Source organism: Emydura macquarii, unplaced genomic scaffold (assembly GCF_026122565.2).
Source record: "Emydura macquarii macquarii isolate MOO-44397 ecotype Brisbane River unplaced genomic scaffold, CSIRO-AGI_Emac_v2 contig_2897, whole genome shotgun sequence".
NCBI lineage: Eukaryota > Metazoa > Chordata > Testudines > Chelidae > Emydura > Emydura macquarii.
In genome coordinates, this window is record NW_027133034.1 from 45,651,676 (window position 1) to 45,672,777 (window position 21,102).

The 21,102-nt window shown below is 42.9% G+C and overlaps 1 protein-coding gene across 1 annotated transcript in view; it reads right to left on the bottom strand.

Annotated features, from left to right (window-relative positions):
* Nucleotides 1–21,102, bottom strand: part of MSH3 (mutS homolog 3) — a 201,444-nt gene that overhangs the window by 174,563 nt on the left and 5,779 nt on the right. Inside the window, exons 3-8 of the mRNA XM_067569218.1 lie at nt 19,242–19,462; nt 17,785–18,000; nt 14,620–14,736; nt 13,718–13,837; nt 12,741–12,884; nt 7,166–7,332 (exon numbers count right to left, since the gene is read on the bottom strand). Of these exons, the coding sequence (XP_067425319.1) occupies nt 7,166–7,332; nt 12,741–12,884; nt 13,718–13,837; nt 14,620–14,736; nt 17,785–18,000; nt 19,242–19,462 (985 nt within the window). The remainder of the gene's footprint in view (nt 1–7,165; nt 7,333–12,740; nt 12,885–13,717; nt 13,838–14,619; nt 14,737–17,784; nt 18,001–19,241; nt 19,463–21,102) is intronic.

Genomic DNA, 21,102 nt, shown 5'->3' on the forward strand with positions numbered 1-21,102 from the left:
GGGGTATAGCTTATTCAGGAAGGCTAGGAAGGGGAAAATATCAAGAATATATGAATTTGTTCTGAGGTTCAGAAATATGAGAGAGGGAGACTAGTTGAAAGTCTCTAGCTGAAGATAAAAGGGAAAAAACAGGGACAACATCATGGTAGGCGTCTACTATGAACCACCAAATCAGGGGATGGAGGTAAATGAAGCATTTCTAGAACAAATAATAAGATCATGAACTACACAGATAGGCAAGGAACGCCTGACAAGCCAGGCATATCACCCTGAGCTCCCTGACATTTATGTGGAGGGAGCAATCCTCCTGCACCCAAAGTCCTTGTGTACTGAGTTTGTTGAAGTGGGCTACCCACCCCAGATCTGAAGCATTGGAGACCAGCTTCACTGAGGGAGAAAGCCCTTCAAAGGACACTCCCGGTAACACCAAGTTAGGGATGACTAGACGTGCAGTGGCACTGTGACCACAAGAATCGCTCCTATGAACTTTATCCGTTGAACAGGGGACAGAATTGATTTTTGCTCATTCACGAGCAAGCCCAGATTTTGACAAGTAGCTCTCATGAGGCTGAGGCCAAGCTAGACCTGAGACTGTGACTTGCCCTTGATGAGCCAGTCATCAAGGTATGGGTAAATCTGCACCTCTCAAGGCCTCAGGTAAGCAGCCACAACTGCCATACATTTTGTGAAAATCCTGGGATGAGAGGCCGAAGGGCAGCGCCATGAATTGGTGGTGTCATTGGCCCACCACAAACCAGAGGAATCTCCTGTGGCCTTGGAAAATGGAAACAGGCATCCTTTAAGTCGAGGACAGCGTACTAGTCCCCTGGATCCAGAGAAGGGATGATGGAGACTAGAGAAACCATGCGGAACGTCTTCTTGAGATATCTGTCAAGGCAATGCAGGTCCAGGATGGGTCTGAGGCCTCTTTTGGCCTTCTGTATAAGGAAGTATCAGGAATAAAACCCTTTCCCTCTCATGTCTTGAGGGACTTCCTCCACAGACCTTACCCATAAGAGGGTTTCCACCTCTTGAACAAGAAGTTGCTCATGATAAGGGTCCCTGAAGAGGCACAGGGGAGGAAGGGTGGGAGGGAGATACTGAAGAAAACTTCAGAGTGTAACTATCTGATATGATATTGAGGACCCACCAGTCCGATATAATCTGGACCCATTCAGAAAGGAAAGGGAAGAGTCAGTTAAAAATAAATGCCAGGGGGTGGATCTTAAGGCCAGACTGGGATCCCATTCTTGGGCGCACCTCAAAACATCTGTTGTGGGCAGCATAGATGGATAGTGTGGGATTATGGCACTTAAATCCTTTATCTCTGTCCCTTCTCTTATAGGTTCCTTGCCGCAGCTGACCCAAATATCCAGGCGATGGCTCTGACAGCTGCAACGTTCTCCAAGACCCCTGCAGTGCATACAGGCCCAGGGATCATAAAGTGGCCCTGGAGTCTTTCAGGCCATGAAACCTGGTATCGGTCTGCTCCAAAAATAGAGCCTTCCCCTCCACTGGGAGGTCCTGTATAGACTACTGCATCTCCTGAGACAATCCTGAGGATTACAGTCAGGAACACTGCCACATAGATACCGCCGAGGTCACTGAACTGTCTGCGAAATCAGCAGTGTCCAGCACCATTTGCAGGGAGACTCTAGCCACCATCTTGCCTTCTTCCATGATGGCTCCCTCATAGGTCCAGTGTGGCCACTATACAGGCCATTGTCCTTGAGGCCAGGAACCCGCTACCGGGTCGGCACTGAACAGTGGTATGCTCACTAACCTACGTTTTTGAGGCTGGTGACTGGGCTCTCCCTCCAATTCTGAGAAGCACAGTTCTTCCCTTGGGGACCCTGGTGGAGCGGCCATGATGGGGCCTGTGATCCATCCATGCCTAGGGTAGCCATCTGAAAATGCCAAGGTCAGGGCAGGCTGTAAAAGGACAGCAGATTCTCCCAGCACTGGTGGGTGACACTGAGGTCAGACTTCCCAACCAGCCACAAACAGTGCTTCTGATTCCCCACACTGGTTATCAAGAACCCAAAATAAAAATATACACAGCCCTCTTTACTGCATTCCAGTCTCTGGCTCCCAATTGGCCACTAGGTCCAGTAAAGAGATCAGTTATTTAAAACTCTATGCTCTTTACCAAAAAGGTTTCTCCTGGCACCAAAGGGTCAGCCACAGTACCACATCAATATCAGTTTAGATTTTACCCAAAATACCACGCTGCCAGCCAATCCTTAGTAAATAAAACTGAAGGTTTATTATAAAAAGAAACAAACTATAAGAGAAATGTTAAAGGATTAAATTAATCAAATACATACAATTGATTTGAAAGTCCATATATATCAGGTTTCTAGTAGAATTGTGGAGTTTGCAGGCTTGTATAGTCCCTCTGGTATACATCCAGTACCTGGATGGGTCTCAGTCCTTTGTTTCACAGCTTCAGTTCAGATCAACTGTAGATGAGTTGATCCAGAGGTAGGTGAAGACAGAAGATAGACTAAAAGACAAAATGGATCTTGGGCAGCTGCCTTTTATGTCCTTTGGTCTTTGCCATGCTGATTGTAGAATTTTACAGGAACAAGATGGAGTCCAGAGTCACATGAGTAAGTCCTAGTGACTCATCGGGTATATCCCTGGCTTCTCCCCCTGGGCCCATTGTACCTGTGAATTTCCTTAATGGGCCATTAAGCAGTGCTGCAGCCATCCTGTCTGGGGTGTCGCCAAGACACAGCACAATTTGAAATACAGATGTATCAAACATATCCGTAACTTCCATTACACATATAACACAGGAACATAAACATCATCATCTTACTTAGCACATTATAGCCTTTCTAACAGTACCTGACATGGCAGATCTCATATGAATTATGATGATTTTGACACACTGATGTTAAATAATATAATAAATCCCCCCCCCAAATCCAGCCGGCATGACAGAGCCGACAGAGGCTCCTCCTGTCAGGGGCAGTACAGAATCAGAGAGGTGCTGGGGAGATGGTGACCGGCAATAGGATTCTCCTAAGTGGTGTCACGTTGGAGAGGAGTGGTGCCAAGATGGCAGCATGCAATGAGGTGTCGGGCCATGGGGTTCTGGGACTCTGATGACCGTTGCCATGCTACCAATGACCAGTGCCTTGAGAGTGATGTATCGAGGAGACCAAGACCAGCAATACATAGCTGGTGAATCCTTCCTCTGGGTCGGAGACCAGGAGTGTGGTGCCAGGGACTGGGATTGAGATGGTAGATATCTTCAACATGGCACTGGAGATCTTGACCGAGGTGTTGTGGACTGGTGCCAAGATGGGGAATGGCACCGGTCGACTGACCACTGTGGTGGCCCCATGGCAGGTTTACCCCTGGAGACAGGTGCCTTTACCAGCTCCGGTGCCAAGTGTAAGGCCAGAGGAGTGGAAGGCACTCCATCAAGTCCCTAGCCCCTTGAAAGGCCTCCAGGTCGAGGGAGCTCCCTCAAAGGGCTTTCAGCCCTGGGTGGAGAGGCTGGCACTAGCCTAGCAGGGGCAGGTGATTGGCCCAACTCAAGTCCTTTGCCCGACCGCACCTTCTTATCCCTCTTTGTCACTGGGGGACAGCCTTCATCGGCACAATGTTTCTTTTACCGCTTCTTCGGCACCGGAGAAGGTAAGTGACATCAAGATGGGCTTGGTGCTGGCGGGCGCTCCACACTGACACTGAAGTACTCGGTGCCGAATCCGAGCAGGAGGGTTCTGAGACCAGTCTGAGTGCCCCCTCCATTAACAGGGCTTTCAGGCAATGTCCCTGTCTTTCTTAGTCCATGGCCTGAAGCCCTTGCAAATCTTGCACTTACCCCTCACATGTTTCCCGTAAACACTTTAAACAACTGTCGTGAGAGTCATTAAGCGGGAAGGGCTTGTGGCAAACAGAATATGGTTTGAAGCCTGGGGACCAGGACATGCCCATTGCTGTGCAAATGTTCCTGACAGGACCACTATCTCTAATTTATTAACTAACTTACTAACTAACCCACTAACAACTATTTACAAGAACTATCAACAACTCTCTATAAAAGAACCACTAGGCGCTTGCGAACTTAAGAGAGAAAGCCATTCCAACAACCATCATGGGCGGAAAGAAGGAACTGAGAGGGCACAGGACCATGGCACCTCATACACCACTGCATGAGTGCGGGGCTCCTGAGGGCACCAGAGCCGGCCCTATGGATACCACTAAGGCAAAAAATATCTGACAGCCATGCACTAGGGTACGCACACGCCTAACATGGAATCGACATAAGCAAGCACTCGAAGAAGAATAGATGTCTGAGATCCTCTTTTGTACTCTCAAAGGCAAAGCTGGAATCTGAGCCAGTTCTACATAGTCCATTGCATTGGGAAGGTTTGAGGATGGGCCAGACTGTGGACATTAAGCACAAAGTTATGTAAATCCAGAGTCCATAAATCCTACCACCTAAGGGATGTGAAGGACTGAGGCCTTTATTTCAGTCTAAGACTTCGAACAGCCAGTGCACTTCTCCTGTGCCCTGCCTGCAATTTGGGGGTGGATTCTATCTCCCAGCTTCCATTAACTTCTCCACACAAAGCCTGTTTATTTTGGCTTTCTACAGGTGAATGTGAATTTTAACCTTCATATTTCTGAAGCAAGCCAGCCATTCTTCGCAGAATATCATCTATTTTACACAACTTTAAAGAGAGTAATATTGTTCATCCTACAGTCTATTACGTGCAGTATCGTCTTCCATACTAGCTATATACATAGCAACAGGTCACACTCAATCTCACAACTGTCTACTTGACACCTCCAACATAAATTATCTTCGAAAAATCTCTGACAAAATAATCAAGTATAATTCCAGCATATTCAATAAAAATGTAAGTACTAAATTACACATGGTTTGGCCAGAAAATCCAATTTATGAGGTATGTATGGCATTTTATTCTATTTTTTATTGTAAAGTACATTTAAAGCTGTCTCCCGCCATGTTTTCTAATTAGCTAACTCTGGCATTGGACATGCCAATTGCAAGTATGTAATACAAGACTCCACAGTAGTCACAGTAGCATTTTTCTACAGTGGCAATGCCTTTGAAGGAAATCCTATATTAATGGTAATACACTGGTATATCTGCAACTCCATCCATGCTGAGCAAGTATATTATACCTTTTGTCAGCATAGGCAATGAACATTCAATCTCCTTTTTTTAAAATGAAAAAGGACCCTATATCAGCAGTCAAATTTGACTCAGTGTCTTTTACTGAATAGGATGGGTGGGTGGGTAGGTAGGTAGGTAGGTAGAGATATATATTAAATCTACCTAATGCTACCCATATGTTTCTAAGCATGAGGAGAAGCAGCATTTTCTCCAATTCATATCTGACTAGTACAAAGGACTATGAGAAGTCTCTCATATCTCTAATCAAATAATAATCAGATGCACTTTGTAAATGTGGAAAATATAATTGGATATGCTGGCTGCCTTAACACACAAGGATGAAATTTTTGCAGATAACATGAAGTATCACTTTCTCTTAGACAGTTCAGTAGCATGCTCCTAAAGAATGACAAGCCTGTTCATTTTAGCTGCCTGCTAAATAATGTTTAGGACACCCTTTTTGCCAAATTATACATATAGGTAACATCCTAAAATAACTATCTGAAAAAAAGTATGGTAACCAAATCTGAATCTGAACACTTCCAAACACATATTGAAACATTTGGAAAAAACCTGAAGACCAACTATCTGCAAAATATAGAGAGTCTTCCTTAATTTTGAAGAATTTTCCTGAGCTTGCATCTCACCTTAACAACTGTGTCAACATTCAGCCAACTGAAGAATTTGCTATCCAAAATATGTAATAAAAGCTTAAAATGTTACTAACGAGACTAGCTTCTGCATTATTTTAAACCAAAAGTATTTTCCCTAGAACAGTAAGTCTATCATTTTACAAATTGGCAGCATGTAAATTGCTAAAAGCTGTCAGTGTCAATAAGCCCTTCTGAAGAGAGAGAGAGAGAAATCAATCAATCAGGATATTGTTTTCAAGATAGAGATATAGATGCAACTGTTTTTCCCCATAGTCAAAGCAATTGCTAATCAATTTTTCCATTTGGATGAAGAGCAAGTCTTGTTGTACCTGGCTGCCAGCAATTCCAAACTCTAAGTTGGCTACTTTGTCATCTAATATTCAGATACACCTCTTTCTCATAATTAGGCAACTGTCATAGGATTTCTGTATTGTCTGGGAATGTAGATTGCATACAAGCAATGATTTTTAAATTTAGAAAAGCAGAGGTACATTTCATATATTCCTATTCCTCCAATTCCTGTATAAATACAGGAGAACTACCGCTATAAACCAGTCAGTTTCAAAATATGGCAGTCCTGCAGGATGAACTTCAGAAACTCATGGGATCTGCCGAATTCCAGCATCGTCTTCACTTCCCTCTGTGAAAGGCAAAAATCCCTATGGCTTTCTTAAAAGCTAAGAAAACAGTTCTTTGAACATCTGTACACTTAATTTAAACAATTACAAAAATTAACACTCTATTCTCGGAGAAAAATGGCAACCATAAAGTGTGAGCAGAACTTCGCAAGCTCATAAGGCACATCTAGAAGGATGAGGCACTCTTGTCCTTTGGCCCTGTAGCTATATAGTTACAACTTTATAGTCTATTTTTATCCCAGAATGAATTCCACAATAAATTTGCTATTGAAAAGGAGCATCCAGCCTTCTTTTGAAGCATCTGTCATTAAAAATATAAGGGAGATGTTGAAATGTAAATGATGGAATGGCCATACTACTTCTAGCCCACTAGTTTTAAAAGAATCCAATAGGACAGGAAATACCAAAACTCTCCAACTCTATTTAATTCTCCATGTCTAATTAACAAAGAGTGCTGTAGAGTAAAATGCCTCACATCATTCAGAGATCTTAAGGGTATAAGATATACAAGCGGCACAACATGACATTCAGATACAACGGAGTTGGGCACATCAGAATGACTTATATTAAACAGATAGATCACGTCAGTTAAGGGGATATTTATGCAAACAGTGTAACAGTGAACTGTGAAAGTTTCACAGGTCTTACTTTAGAAAACTACGTATCACTGCTAGCTTCCCGATCCAAAATTGCAACATAATGTAACAACATACCTTACAGAGGTGATACTGCTGATGAGCCTCTCAGAATGATCTGACAAGTCTGATGGAAGTAGTAGTTCAACTGGCTGCAGGCGCAAAACTCGACTCTCTAATTCTAAGCGAGATGCGGAGTCCTGAAAACTGTCAAAAACGACTTCCCCAGTAGTGGGTTGGACTGCCTGTCAAATACAAAAGAGTTTTTGCCTTGTCATTGACAAACATCGTATTTTGCTAGGGTAGCAGAAGCCAAAATGGATCACTTATGCTTGCTTCTCAAAGTACACGACAATCATTGGACATCTGCCAGCAGGCACATGTAAAGCTCTGAGAATAGTTTTGGTTAGTCAACCATTATTGGTTTTAACAAATTGGCAAGGAAATTTCACACACACTTAAAGGCATGTTACACAAAAATTATGGCTTCACCAGTCCCACAATTTCTTGGTAACAGTGGAAGATTACATAAGTAGTACATATTTCAAATGCAGAAAACATAGGTCCTATCCTAACAATTTTGAAAGCCCAAATGTTAGTCTAAATAGCATGATGTTTTAAAAAATGATAAGATGTTTTAATAGCATTGGTTCATTTTACATGTCACTGCTCAAATTCTGTCACTATTAAGGGGTAATGCAAATCCACCTAATTGAAAACCTATGGAATTTAGATAGAAGTCTCCCTAAATGAGATGTCTTTCTAAAATGCGCTTTTATAATTCAGGGGGGAGGGAGAGGTAAGGGAGGGACACAACAACACCAGGTGGGTGAAATAATATCTTTTATTGGCCCAACTTCTGTTGGTGAGAGACAAGCTTTCGAGCTAATATCTCTCAAATAGCCTCAGATTGACATGGCTACAACACCACTTATAACTGGGACAGATACACAATGGGGTGGTCATACATCACAATGGTAAGTACAGTCAAAAAGCCTATAAATAAAATAGATGAATGAACTATCAGTAGACAGCACGTCAGTTCTCATTTTAGTCATTTCTATTTTCCCAGTTATATAGTTCTTATTTCAGAATCTCCACCAAAGAAAATCGGAAGTTAAAGTCTAAGAAGACTGTGAATCTTTCATTACTAAACTTCAGTGAAGGAAGGGCAGTTTACCGAGGAAACAGATGCAGTCAGCAACAAGTGTAAGTGTTTTGATCACTTACAGGGGATAACATTTTAAATATAATTTACAAAATATACTTTAACACTGTCTTCTTTTTATTTGTTTAAAACACTGCTATGCTTTCAAGCAATTATGCATGAACAAAAGTGATAGCCCTTGTATACCTGATATATAAAACAAGGTTACTTACCAGTAACTCATGTTCTTCAAGATGCGTTGCTCATGTCCATTCCACCATAGGTGAGTGCACGGCTACCGGAACTTTGTTCCCCTTAGCAGATCCCGTAGGGTGGGCTCTGGAGCCCCGTGGAGTCCTGCGCACATGCCGCAGTATATGAGGCACTGCCGGCCCTACGCCCCCTCAGTCCCTTCTTTCTGCCAACTCCGGCGGTGGGGACGGGGGTGGGTTGTGGAATGGACATGAGCAACACATCTCGAAGAACATCAGTTACTGGTAAGTAACCTTGTTTTCTTCTTCGAGTGCTTGCTCATGTCCATTCCACTACAGGTGACTAACAAGCAGTACCTTGGAGGTGGGCCGGAGTTAGCAGTGAGCTGCCTGCAGCCCAGCTTTGCTGAAGCCCATGTCTTCCCGCGCCTGTTGGACAGAGGCGTGGTGGGATATGCAGGTTTGTACTGCCAGCCTGGCAGCTGCTCTGCAGATGCCCTGCCCTGGCACTTCCGCTAGGAAGGCTGTAGATGGAGCTTGAGCTCTGTTGAGTGAGCCGTGGTGGCGCCCGGGAGCGGCACCTTCACCTGCTCATAGCCGAACGTGATGCAGGAAGCTATTCACAAGGAAAATGCACTGGGTGAAGACCAGTGAACCTTTCATCCGGTCAGCTGCTGCACCGAAGAGCTGCATCGCTCACCGGAACGGCTTCATACATCTAATGTAGAAACCAGGGCCACTCATGTTTTCAATGAGTACCGCCTTCTTCTCTCCTCCGAACTGTGTGGTTCGGGGAAACCTAGGGAGACTATATGATTGGTCACAATGAAACTGGGCAACCACCTTGGGCCAGAAGGCCCGGTGCAGTCTCAACTGAACCTTATCTTATAGACTATAGTATGAGGTGGGAGCTCCGAGGTCAGAGCCCTGATCCTGGAGACTTCCTTGTCGAGGGAAACTGCCCCAGGAAGGCCACCTTCCCGGAAGGCCAGAGTAGAGGGCATGACGCCATGGGTGTGCGTGTCTGTGTCCGGCCAGCCGGCCGGCCAGCCAGGAAAGGACCAGGTCGAGATCCCAGGGGGGCACTGGGTCGCGAGCCTACGGATAGGGCCTGCCACCTCCTTCTGGGACCAAACCAACATCAGACAGGAAAACCGCAATCCCCGCTCCCAGCGACAGATGAAGGCTGATATGGCTGCTAGGTGGGCCTTCAGGGAGGCCAGAGCCAGTCCCTGAAGCTTTAACTGTGGCAAGTGTTTCCCGGATCGCCTGCACTGGCGAGAGGCTGGGCAAAATATCCCGGGACTTCTCCCGGCAGGCAATAGCCACTTCCACTTCACACGGTACATGACCTGCATAGAGGGCTTCCTGCTACCAGCAGGACTCACTGCACTTGTTCTGAGTGGCTCACTCATCGTCTCTTAGCCACCGCTCCATCACTCCCTGAGGTGTCGAGGGTCCAGGTTTGGGCACCATAGGAGACAGCGATCCTGGGAGCTGGGTTCACGCTGAATTGGAGGCTCCCGAGGCAGGTGATTGAGAAGTCCAGCGGTATGCTGAACCCATGCTGGCGTGGTCAGGCCAGGACAGTCGAGATGGCATCTGTTTAACCCCTCTTCGTCTTTAGCAGGACCGTATGCAGGAGGGGAAAGGTGGGAAGTGAATATGAAGCTCTCTGACCGCTACAGATGGAAGGCATTGGCGATCGCCCCCACCCCTTGACAACAGAGAGAGCAGCATTGTGGACACCTCATGCTCCAGTCCAATATGGACAGATTTCCCTTGGAGGAACGCCCCTTTCAGACGGTCGTAGACGCCCTCTGTGGCACTGCTGCCTATCGTGGTGAGGGAGAGCGACCCCTTGACGCAGTGTGCCTCGTCGTTCACCCCCGGAAGGTGACCACCGCCAGGTCCTAAGGACCAATAGCCTCCCTTCATAAGGCTGATGAAAAGGCTCCCCCCATCTGTGGATGTAGTACATGGTCACTGCACTGCCTGTTGGCACCTGTATTGCCCTGCCCTCGATAAGGCGGAGGAACATTTTGCAAGCCCTGCGAGCGTTTCGCGGTTCTTTACACTGGTGCGCCGACTCCTCTACTTTCTTGGCTAGACTCCTTGTGAGCTGAGGTCAGCACTGATATGACACCTTACCTTCTGCTCGAGGTTGCCGATATCAGGGTAACTGAAGGAGTCTGTTCCGTGAATGGAACACCCCTTCACACATCCCGAGGAGTCATTTACCAGGCTAGGGCTTGCTGCTGTTGGGGTTATTTATTTTTTTTGTTTGTTTGTTTTTTTTGGGGGGTGGGGGGGGGAGGAGGAGGAGAGGGGACCGTAGTCTCCCGGGGCAGAAGCTACCTGCTTGGACTGTATCCCGCGGCCATGACTGAAGCGGACAAGGCATCGGGCTAGTTAGCCTCACTCCATAGATGCAGGCCCCCTGTGACCTATCAGCTGTTGGCAACATTTGGCTGTTGTCGTAGGGTATTTGTGCAGGTGGGCCATCCTGAGGGACACTGTCTCACAGCACGGCTGGGGCAAGAAGGTCTGGTCCCAGGGCCACTGGTCACGCCGATGCATTCCGTAGGCTGCACCTGAGCTAACATGAACTTTTGTGTGTTTACCAGCAAATGACCGGCTCATACTGCTCTGGACTTGGGACCTGGACCTTCTCGGCTCATTTAGGCATCGGGCTACGGAGGAGAGGGTTTGCTATGAGACCCTGACTACGTTAAGTGCCCCGCTGCAGACCAGGAGGGCTACCACTCTGTGGAGCCCACCAGTAGCATTTTAAGATTGTCTGATGTCCCTTTTGCTCTTTCGCCTCCAGCCCCAAGACAGAGGCCACCTCTTGAGCAGTTCCCAGTATGCCCTAGAATCAACCAGGGCTCAGGAGTGTGCTTCGTCTGGTGGGGAGGAGAGAAAGGAGGGGACGGGGATGAATTCCTCAGTACTGAGACTGTCTCCAGTGAGCAGGATCAGCGCCACGTCCTTGTGGGTGAACTCTTCGTTGTCAGAGCAGCAGGATGGACCTCACACAGTGCCATGGGGGTCGAGACCGGTGTCGGGTGGGTGACTTCGCTCTCCGCCTCGATGCAGGTCAGTCCAGCGACCGCAACCTGGGATGACTTCTAGGGGAGTGTCCCTGCTCTACCCTAGGAAACTGGTCTGCAGGAGATCTTCCTCCCCATACCGGGTATCTCCTGAGCCATTCAGGGGGTCCCAATGCAGGCTTCCCCGTAATGCCAGCCCCTTCTCTCTCATGGAGGTATGGGTGATGGTGGCGTATGCAAGGCCAAAAAGGCTCTTGCTGCCCTTCGGCCACCGAAAACAACGGTGCTGGTAGGTGCCGAGGGGCTCCCCCAGTCCCCCCAAGTCAGGGGAGGCTCCTTGGCTGGAGACACTGGCTCAGCCAGCGGGTCTCCGTGATCCGACCTCAGTGCAGATCGGTGCTCCACCCCGCCTGCTCCGATGATGCGGAGGAGTATCCACGCTCCAAGTGCTGATTCTGTCCTTGCGGTGTCGAGTCGGATCAGTGCCGATGGTACCCTCTGCACCGATGGCACGCTGGGTTCTGCAGCGGAGCGGGTTGGCTCGGAGCCAGCTCGGGGCTCCATGAGCCAGGCTTTCAGGCAGATTTTCTGGAGGTCTGAAAGCCTTAACAATCCATTCTCTTCTCACAAAGGGCTTCAGGCAGCGGGGGGGTCACTTAGTAGGAAAGCCTTCCCACTGGAAGCGCACGTTTTGAAGCCATGACACCAGAACGTACCCGCTCCTTGTAAAGTCTCAGCTAAACTATCTCAAAGTCTCTAATTACCACTACAACAGTTATTAATGTAACTAACTAATTAACACAAAAAATCCTTATTTAAAGTTTAAAACACAGGGAATTAAGTGCAAGCGCAGGCAATTCTAGTAACCATCACGGGCAGAAAGAAGGAACTGAGGGGGCATAGGGTCGGCAGCGCCTCATATACTACGGCATGTGTGCGGGACTCCAGGGGGCACCAGGGCCGGCCCTACGGGATCTGCTAAGGGGAAAAAAGTTCTGGTAGCCATGCACGGAGGCATGCACTCACCTATAGTGGAATGGACATGAGCAAGCACTCGGAGAAGAATTCAGGCTATCAACTCAAGTGTTTCTGAATATTTTTTTAAATATAAAATAAGCTACTCAATTTACAAATTAATTGAAAGACATAAATAGCATTAATTAAAAACTTTGCATTATGTTTAATAAACATCACTATTGGCCTTAGCCATAAACACAGATTCCTCATGGAAGACCACTTACCACTATGCCTATGACAGCATCCCCTTTCTTCTTGCCTCTTAAGCTTTCTTTATTTTCACAGATACAAAGGAGATAGTTATCGGAGACATCAGTTGTTATTTCTTCAACATCTACAGGATCATCTAGCTTCAGCAAAGGGTTCACATTTGATAAATATTAAAAAAAACAACTAATAGTTCATATGGATAAAAAAAAATGAAGCTTGCTGCAACAATTTTCTTTCTAGGATAAACATACTCCACCTAACCAACACAAAAGCCAACTGGACAGAGGACAGCCTCTTTCCTACATCAAACTGACTCAGGTGGTATGATACTGGTCAATTTCAAATTGTTGACAGCACCAAAATCAAAGTCAGTGGTAGCTTTAAGCCCATGCCCAGTCACAGAACCTCAGCCTCACAGCTGTATGCATATACACGATTATCCCAACAGTTCTTATCCCAAGTCTGCAGTCTGCCATTCAAACAATTGAAGGCTGTGGCAGAAATAAAATTCCCTACTGTCTTTGCACTACCCCTGCTCAGTAAGTGGCACTTTGACTCAGTAGCCAACTAGCCTGCTTGTAAAATGTGTGCAATTGACAGTAAAGAGCAAAATTTGCTGATGAGCATCACTGGCCAGCAAACTAGGACCTGATGTAGTAGCAACAGTCTGCAGTGGGGAGCACTAGTGCCCTAGCAGTAGCAGTGGAGTTTTAACATTTCACCATCCTCTTATTTCCCATTCCTATTGAATAAATTTTTGCTGTAAATACAGAAGCAACAACAGGTGCAATGCAACCAGAACCCTCCCAATGCAGAGGAAAAAAAGAGCACTTCCTACCCACCCCCATTACTTAACAGGAACACGCTATCTTATACTGAAGGACTACGGCAAGAAACTTCAAACACACACAACACATACTGAACATTACATAACACAGAGCACCATGAAGGTTAGTATAAAAGCAAAATAATTAATGCATCAAAAAAAGATATCTTCTCCAATAAGTGTAGATTTGGTATACAGAGCAGTCAGTTTTCGAGTAAATAGAGAGTTTTTGTTTTCTCCAGCAGCCTTCAATGCTGCAGTTTCCATTTGTTTTACAACTCCCACCTGTAATATACACAAACAGAAAATATTAACTGATGAATGTAAAAAGGATAACCAAGTTTAACAACAACAACAAACTAATTTAAGAGAGACAAATTTAAATTAAACAATTATGTGTTGGTGAGGTACAAAGGGTTAGAACCAACCTTACTAATTCAGCCCATCAAGTATGACAGAATTGCTCTTCCCTTTTGCCCCTACTGCCTCCCATTCTGTACTGAAACAACTTAGCTTGAGAGATTGCTCACCTATCAGAGAAGAATTGCTGCAGCAATTCTCTTTCACTGCAGACAGTAAAGCTCACCAGAAATATCAGGCAATAAGAGGTACAAAAAAGACTGGCATGAGCAGAAAGGGAAAAGAAAGAGGTTAGCAATGGAGAGATTAACAAGGGGAAAGGAAAGAGAAAAAACCTTGGGCTGGGAAGAAAAAGAGAGGAAAACAGAAAGGAGAGAGAGTGCGATGGAGAAAGTGCTTTCTATCCTACTTCCTAACTCTCACTGACAGGCAGACCTGCTTCCAGAAAAGTCAAATGGACCCTGAAATGTTGTAAGATCAACGGAGGAGGCCTTAATCCACATACCTAAAAATTCCAAGACATTGTATATAGAAAGCACTGAATGAATGGGAGTCTATCATACGTTTTTCTGGTAAAATACTAAAAAGTTCCATATTTTGTATCTTTAAAAAAAATGAGACAACACCCATATGACAGCAACAAATTCTTTCAACAAAGAATGAGACTATTTTGGTTTAAACAATATCTAATTAAAGCCAAAGATGACCTTATATCCTTTTGCTACAAGTCGCCGTACATGAACAAACAGTCTGTGCGTCGGTATACTGGCCGTCATAAAATTGTGATCCTGATGACAGTAAATGTTTAGTTCCCTAGCTGCAATCTACAAAGTACGAAAAGAATAATCAGTCAACAATTCAGGTCACTTTTACATCACATTCCCTCTCTAGCTTCCCTGGTAATTATGACAGCGCCCTGTGAATACAAACTTGCCAAAAAGTGGTAATGGAAACCAGCTATTAACCAAAGCAATGGAAAAACGTTGTGGAATGCTAAGCAACAGAATTGAGGTACTAGAGGACTAAGCCTGGAGCAAGAGCTCAGAATCTCAGTCTCCTAACAGGAACAGAGGGATCCATTCCCAGACACTTTACTTGTCAACTTATCAGGGTGGATAAAAATCAACGATTTTTTTTTTAAATCAGATTATTTTTATTTAAATCAGCTATTTTTATTTACATTAAATGCATTTTTCTGTTTTAAAATAAACCCATTTAAAATTAAATTTGAAATTATAACAGGCTGCATTAAGGCCTAAACTTACTATAATCTATTAAAATAATTTAAATAAAATACAAACAATAATAAGCAGTACATATTTGCTGCTGCAGTTTTAAAGAACATCAAACCACTGACCTGATGGATGTGACCAGCTAAGCACTTGTAACCAGAGTGAGCTGAAGTGCTAAATGAGCTTTTGACAGCAGAAGGAATATTTTCCTCATACTTATTTCACTAATTTCAGTTAAATGACCAGTTCATTTTAAGTTAAGTTGAAAAAAAAGGTAGGAAAGCTTGTTTTCCTCTTCTAATCAATGAATAAAAACTAGGTCTGAGAGGACGAGATCTACTTGTCTTGAAGGACAGTCACCAGAACCTATCAGTTCAATTCACTAAATACAGAAAATACTTGATTTGTTTAATAAATCAGTTAGCTTTAAATGCAAGACATGTTTTGATAAACTCTGCTAAACATTCTTCTGATGTATCCAGTACATTAAGGGTATTTTATTGAACTAATAAAAACAATTTTAAAATGCTTGTGCATTTTAACTGAATTCTAATTTCTACCTAGAGATCTTCACTCAAAACATAATTTAAAAAAATCAATCTACTAACTAAGATATGCATCATTCACTTTTTTACATAATAAAAAAAATTAAAATTAAGAATCTGCATAAATGTATGTTAAACTATATAATTGCTCAAATAAATATGTGAAGATATAATGTATTCTCCTAGTTAACAAAAGGAAGTATCAAATTTAATTGGCTATATTTAGTTGCAAATCAACCTGTTTAAATGGTTACCAACCAAAGAGAATAAACATTTCTTTACAAAGGTAACTAAAAAGTACAGAAGCAAAACAAGATTAAAATTGTTAATTTAAATCAAGGTTTTCTGCTTGCCGATTTAAAATCATGCTGAAAATCAGTGATTGAAACCACTGATTTAAATCAATCCACCCTGCAACTTATCCCATGATACTCTGAATGAATACCAAGTTTCCATTCAAGTCCAATGCAAGAAGGCAATGTAAGTTATGTTACCTTGATAAGCCTAAGTAACTATGTAGCCCTTTAAACTGCACTCTTCACAGTAGCATCCAAGCACCCTCAAAGGAACAGAATCATAGCAGCTGCTAGAAACATGACATTACCCAAAGACTCAAAGACATTTTTCTTTCCAGATGCCTGCCCTGTGTTCTGGACAAGCAAATGGGTGTTAACCAAGCTGAATGGGTAGTTCATGATAGAGACCACAGTCCTACACCTATCAAAGCTCTGAATCACCACACAAGGATAACACATTTCTATTTCAGGACATTAGAGAGACAAGGTGGGTGAGATAGTATCTTTTAGTGGACCAACTAATGTTGGTGAGAGAAACAAGCTTTTGTGCATCCCTAGTATCCTGAGACCAACACAGCTACAAGTACACTGCATATTTCGGGATAGTAAATCTGCTAGCCAATTGATAGACCAAATGCACAGTACAAAGACAACTGGGAAAATGAAGCTTCCAATGGCTAAGCAAAAGTAATAGTCCCTTTGCTCCTAATTAAATATGAAAATGGATCAGAATAAAGGCTAAATCAGTATTAATGATTTAGAAACAGATGAGAAAAAGATTATTTATGGGCCATTTTGTAGTTTGCAGATTTGTAAGACATGTTCCTTTGAAATTTTTGCCTATTCATATAGATTACAGCCATGCAGATAAGGCAACAGATACAATTTCACAACTAATTGCATCAAATATCCCGTTAATTTCTATATAACTACTCCCCTCATTAACAGAGGGCTATCTGCACAAATGTAAGTAATTAGGGCACTTAGACATTGCATTTTTCAAAAATCATCAAGTTTTAATTCTTAGCATTAGTTCTATGCCATAATACGCTGTTCACCCTTAATTTCTTCAGTTTAACTTTAGTAAACAAACTTTAATAAACTACATGTTATTGTAGTATCTAATACAGTAGAACCTCAGAGTTATGAACATGAGAGTTACGAATGGACCCGTCAACCACACACCTCATTTGGAACCAGAAGTACACAATCAGGCAGCAGCAGAGACCCAAAAAATAAAAAAGGCAAATATAGTACAGTACTGTGTTAAAAGTAAACTACTAGAAAAATAAAGGGAAAGTTTTAAAAAAATTTGACAAGGTAAGGAAACTTTCTGTGCTTGTTTCATTTAAATTAAGATGGTTAAAAGCAGCATATTTCTTATGCATAATAAAGCTTCAAAGCTGTATTAAGTCAATGTTAAGTTGTAAACTTTTAAAAGAACAACCGTAACATTTTGTTCAGAGTTACAAACGTTTCAGAGTTCTGAACAGCCTCCATTCCCAAGGTGTTCGTAACTCTGAGGTTCTACTGTATTTGCTAATTTGTTAATATTTCAAATAAGGACTACTGCAAATATTGATGTACCTTTGTTTTGGTCCAGACAACTTGTAATTGACAAAATTACAAATTTATAATTGACTCTTTAAATTAAAAGAGTATAGAACTTCCATATCTTGATTACAAGTGTTAGAAAAAGTTTTTTAAATTGAGGCTATTAATGGTAGTGGCCCTGCACACAATGTAACAAAGTAATGCAAGGTGAGCAACATTAAGTGATCTGGGTAAAAGTTACTTACCTCTGCATCTTCTCCAAAGAATCTATACTTATATCCACATTCCACACACAAAATAGCATCTTTATACTGTTCTTTCATTTCTATGACCTGAAGTTCTAGTGGAGTGTAAATGCTTTTGGTTCTTTTTCTAAAGAGGCTTGTATCAGAAGTATTTTGAGAGCCTTCATAACTCTTAGGTGATACTGAAAATTGACTAAGATTGAAGCATGACTGTTCCTGTAAACAAAAGAGGTATTACAATAATTATGAAGAAGCACTCAATTACTGAATATTTAAATTATGCTTTTAAAAAAAACAAAAACAAAACAAACAAACAAAAAACAGTTTGAGCATCCAGAACAGGCTGTCATACAACTGTGCAGAATATTGAAGCATTATATAAGGCTAAAATAACAATTCTGTACTTACTGTCAACTAGCCCCATATATTTGGATAAACAATAGCCCAACAGAACAGAACAGAGTTCATGAAAGGAAAACAAAGGATAGAAAGGGAATAAATTCTGTGACTGATTACATGACTGCACAATCCCAATCCCATCCACACAATCCCCTTCAAACAGTTCTTAAATTGGCTTCACCCCCTTATAATTTGGTATCTTTCCTTCGGCCAAAAATGCAAGTTAACTGGTCTAAACTGGATAAAATAAATATGGAAGATAACATAGAGGTGCTGGAAGTAACACTCTCCTCTGCTGAACAACAGCCAGCCAATCCATGATAAGCAGCGTATCAACCAAGTAGTTTGGCCCAACTTCAATCAGATTGCAGGATCAGGGCTCAAATACTTAGTGAAAACTCCTATTACAGTCTGTTTTTGAAATCACAGGGACACTACATTCAACAATCTAAACAGTTTAGATGTCATTTCAATGTTTTCTCAATATAAGCCTATCTCCAAAATATGTTCTGGTCTAACCACATCTTCTCCAGGGGAACATGATAGACTGTTCTAACAACCCTGAATTCCGCTGGGATACGTTATATTCCAGTAATAATTTTGTATTAGTTTCTACAGCAGAAAGTGATGAGAATTCTTGCAATCCTTATGATTAAACAACACCTGAAGTGACCAAGAACTCAGCTGGATGTCGCAAGAGAAAGGATGTGTAAGCGAATAAGCTCAACTTGTCCAAAGTACAGGCTACACCGTTTTCTATTTTCTAATCTGTAAGTATTTTTTACTTAAAACAAATTTAATTAAAACTTCAGTTGCATTGTTTAAGAATGTCACTGAAGAATATCAAGAGCTGTTTTGCTTATATTAAGAGTTCAGTAAAATGCCTGACTATGAATGTCAAAATTCTATCATTGGTATGGGTATTGCATAATTTCACATTGCATTCTGTCATATTGAAATGTAAGAGAAATCCAACAACACAGCCTGTACTTTAATCATAAAAAGCAATCCAAACTGCATTATTATTCGATGATCTCTGGAACAGAAGCACTGCTTACCTTTTGACTGATCTGAGAGCCTGTGTCCTGAGAATGAAGAGCACTATTCATTTCCAAGGCTCTTTCCGCAAAACTAGGAGATTTTTCCAAGTGCACAGATCGACTCCCTTGTAAAGTATCCACCTGGACTCTGTTAAATGGGTGCTTTGAATCACTGCAGAATTCTCTCAGTTTGTCTAATGTTTTCACACATATGCGGGGCCTTGCACATTTCTTAGGCTCTTTTTCGTTAGTAAAAATACACAAGGAAAATGTATTAGCAAATTACCTTGTAATTAGGATTTCAATGAGATTGACATCAAAGATGAGAGAAATAAGGTAGATGAGGTAATATATTTTATTCGACCAATTATTGTTGGTGGAAAGTACAAGTTTTTGAGCTACACAGAACTTTACTTCAGATCTGGGGAAGGATGCATAGTGTCTGTACTAAATATACAATGGGACAGATCCTTAAGTAGGTAGACTAATGCATGTTGGAGGCAATCACTTGAAATGAAATAGACAACAGAGTAGATTGTTATGCATAAAGGGTCTGAAGTGGGCAATTAAGGGTACCAGGCAGTGTGGTGCATTACAAAAGAAAACACCCATTACCATATCCAACCTCATTAATCTAGCAATCTAACATAAATAGGCTTCTAAATAACTTGAATTGTAAATTAGAACAATTATTTGTTTAACTGCAGTAAAGATTACACTCACATTAACATTAAACCATAATCATAGTCTAAAACAACTAATATTTACATGGATACGTAAAGAGACAGGATCAACTTAAAAATCACACTTCTGCTTCTTTTTAATCTACTATTTCTACAATTAACATCTATCTGAAGGCTGGTCTATACTGAAAGCTTACATAGGCATAGCTATCTACACTCCTGAGATGCAACTATGCCAACGTAACCTTCTTCAATAGATGAAGTCTTCTGTTGGCCTAGTTACTCACCTCTCCAGGAGATGGATTAATTACAGCAACGGGAGAACCCCTCCTGCTGTTGTAGTGAATATCTTCACGGAAGTGCTACAGTGACACAACTGCATATGTGCCACTATAGCGTTTTAAGTGTAGACACAGCCTTAGGGCAGCAGTTCTCAAACTGTGGGTTGGGACCTCAAAGTGGGTCACGACCCCGTTTTAATGGGGTCACCAAGGCAAGAGTTGGACTTCTAGGGCAAAGCCCAAGAGCTTCAGCCCTGGGTGGCGGAGCTCAGGTTACAGCCCCCGCCAAGGGCTGAAGCCCTCAAGCTTGGGCTTTGGCCCCCCCGCCTGGAGGATGGGGCTCAGGCTTCGGTTCCCCCTCCCAGGGCCACATAGTAATTTTTGTTGTCCGAAGGGGGTTATGGTGCAATGAAGTTTGAGAACTGCTGCCTTAGGCTACAACTGCATCACTGCAGCACTTCAGTGTAGACACTACACATGTTGATAGGAGGAGCTCTCCCATGAGTGTAGGTAATCCACCTCCCTGACAGGTGTAGGTAAGTCAATGGAAGAGCTCCTAGCATAGTCTATGCCAGGGCTTAGGCTGGCTTTTTCATACCCCTAAGTAATGTAGCCAGCTAATTAGCTTTTTAGTTTAGACCAGGCCTTAGGGTTAGTCTGCACTTAAAACTTACAGCAGCACAGCTGTATTGGTACAGCTGTGCTGCTATAAGAGCGTTTGTGTAGCTGCGTTATGTCGATAGGAGTGAGCTCTCCTGCCAACATAATAAAACCACCTAAACAAGCGGTAGTATCTATGTCAGCGGGACAGTGTCTCCTGCCAACATAATGCTGTCTACACAACTGCTTACGCCAGCAAAATTTACGTTGCTCGAGAGGAGGGGGAGGAGGGTGGGCGCATCACACCCATTAGCT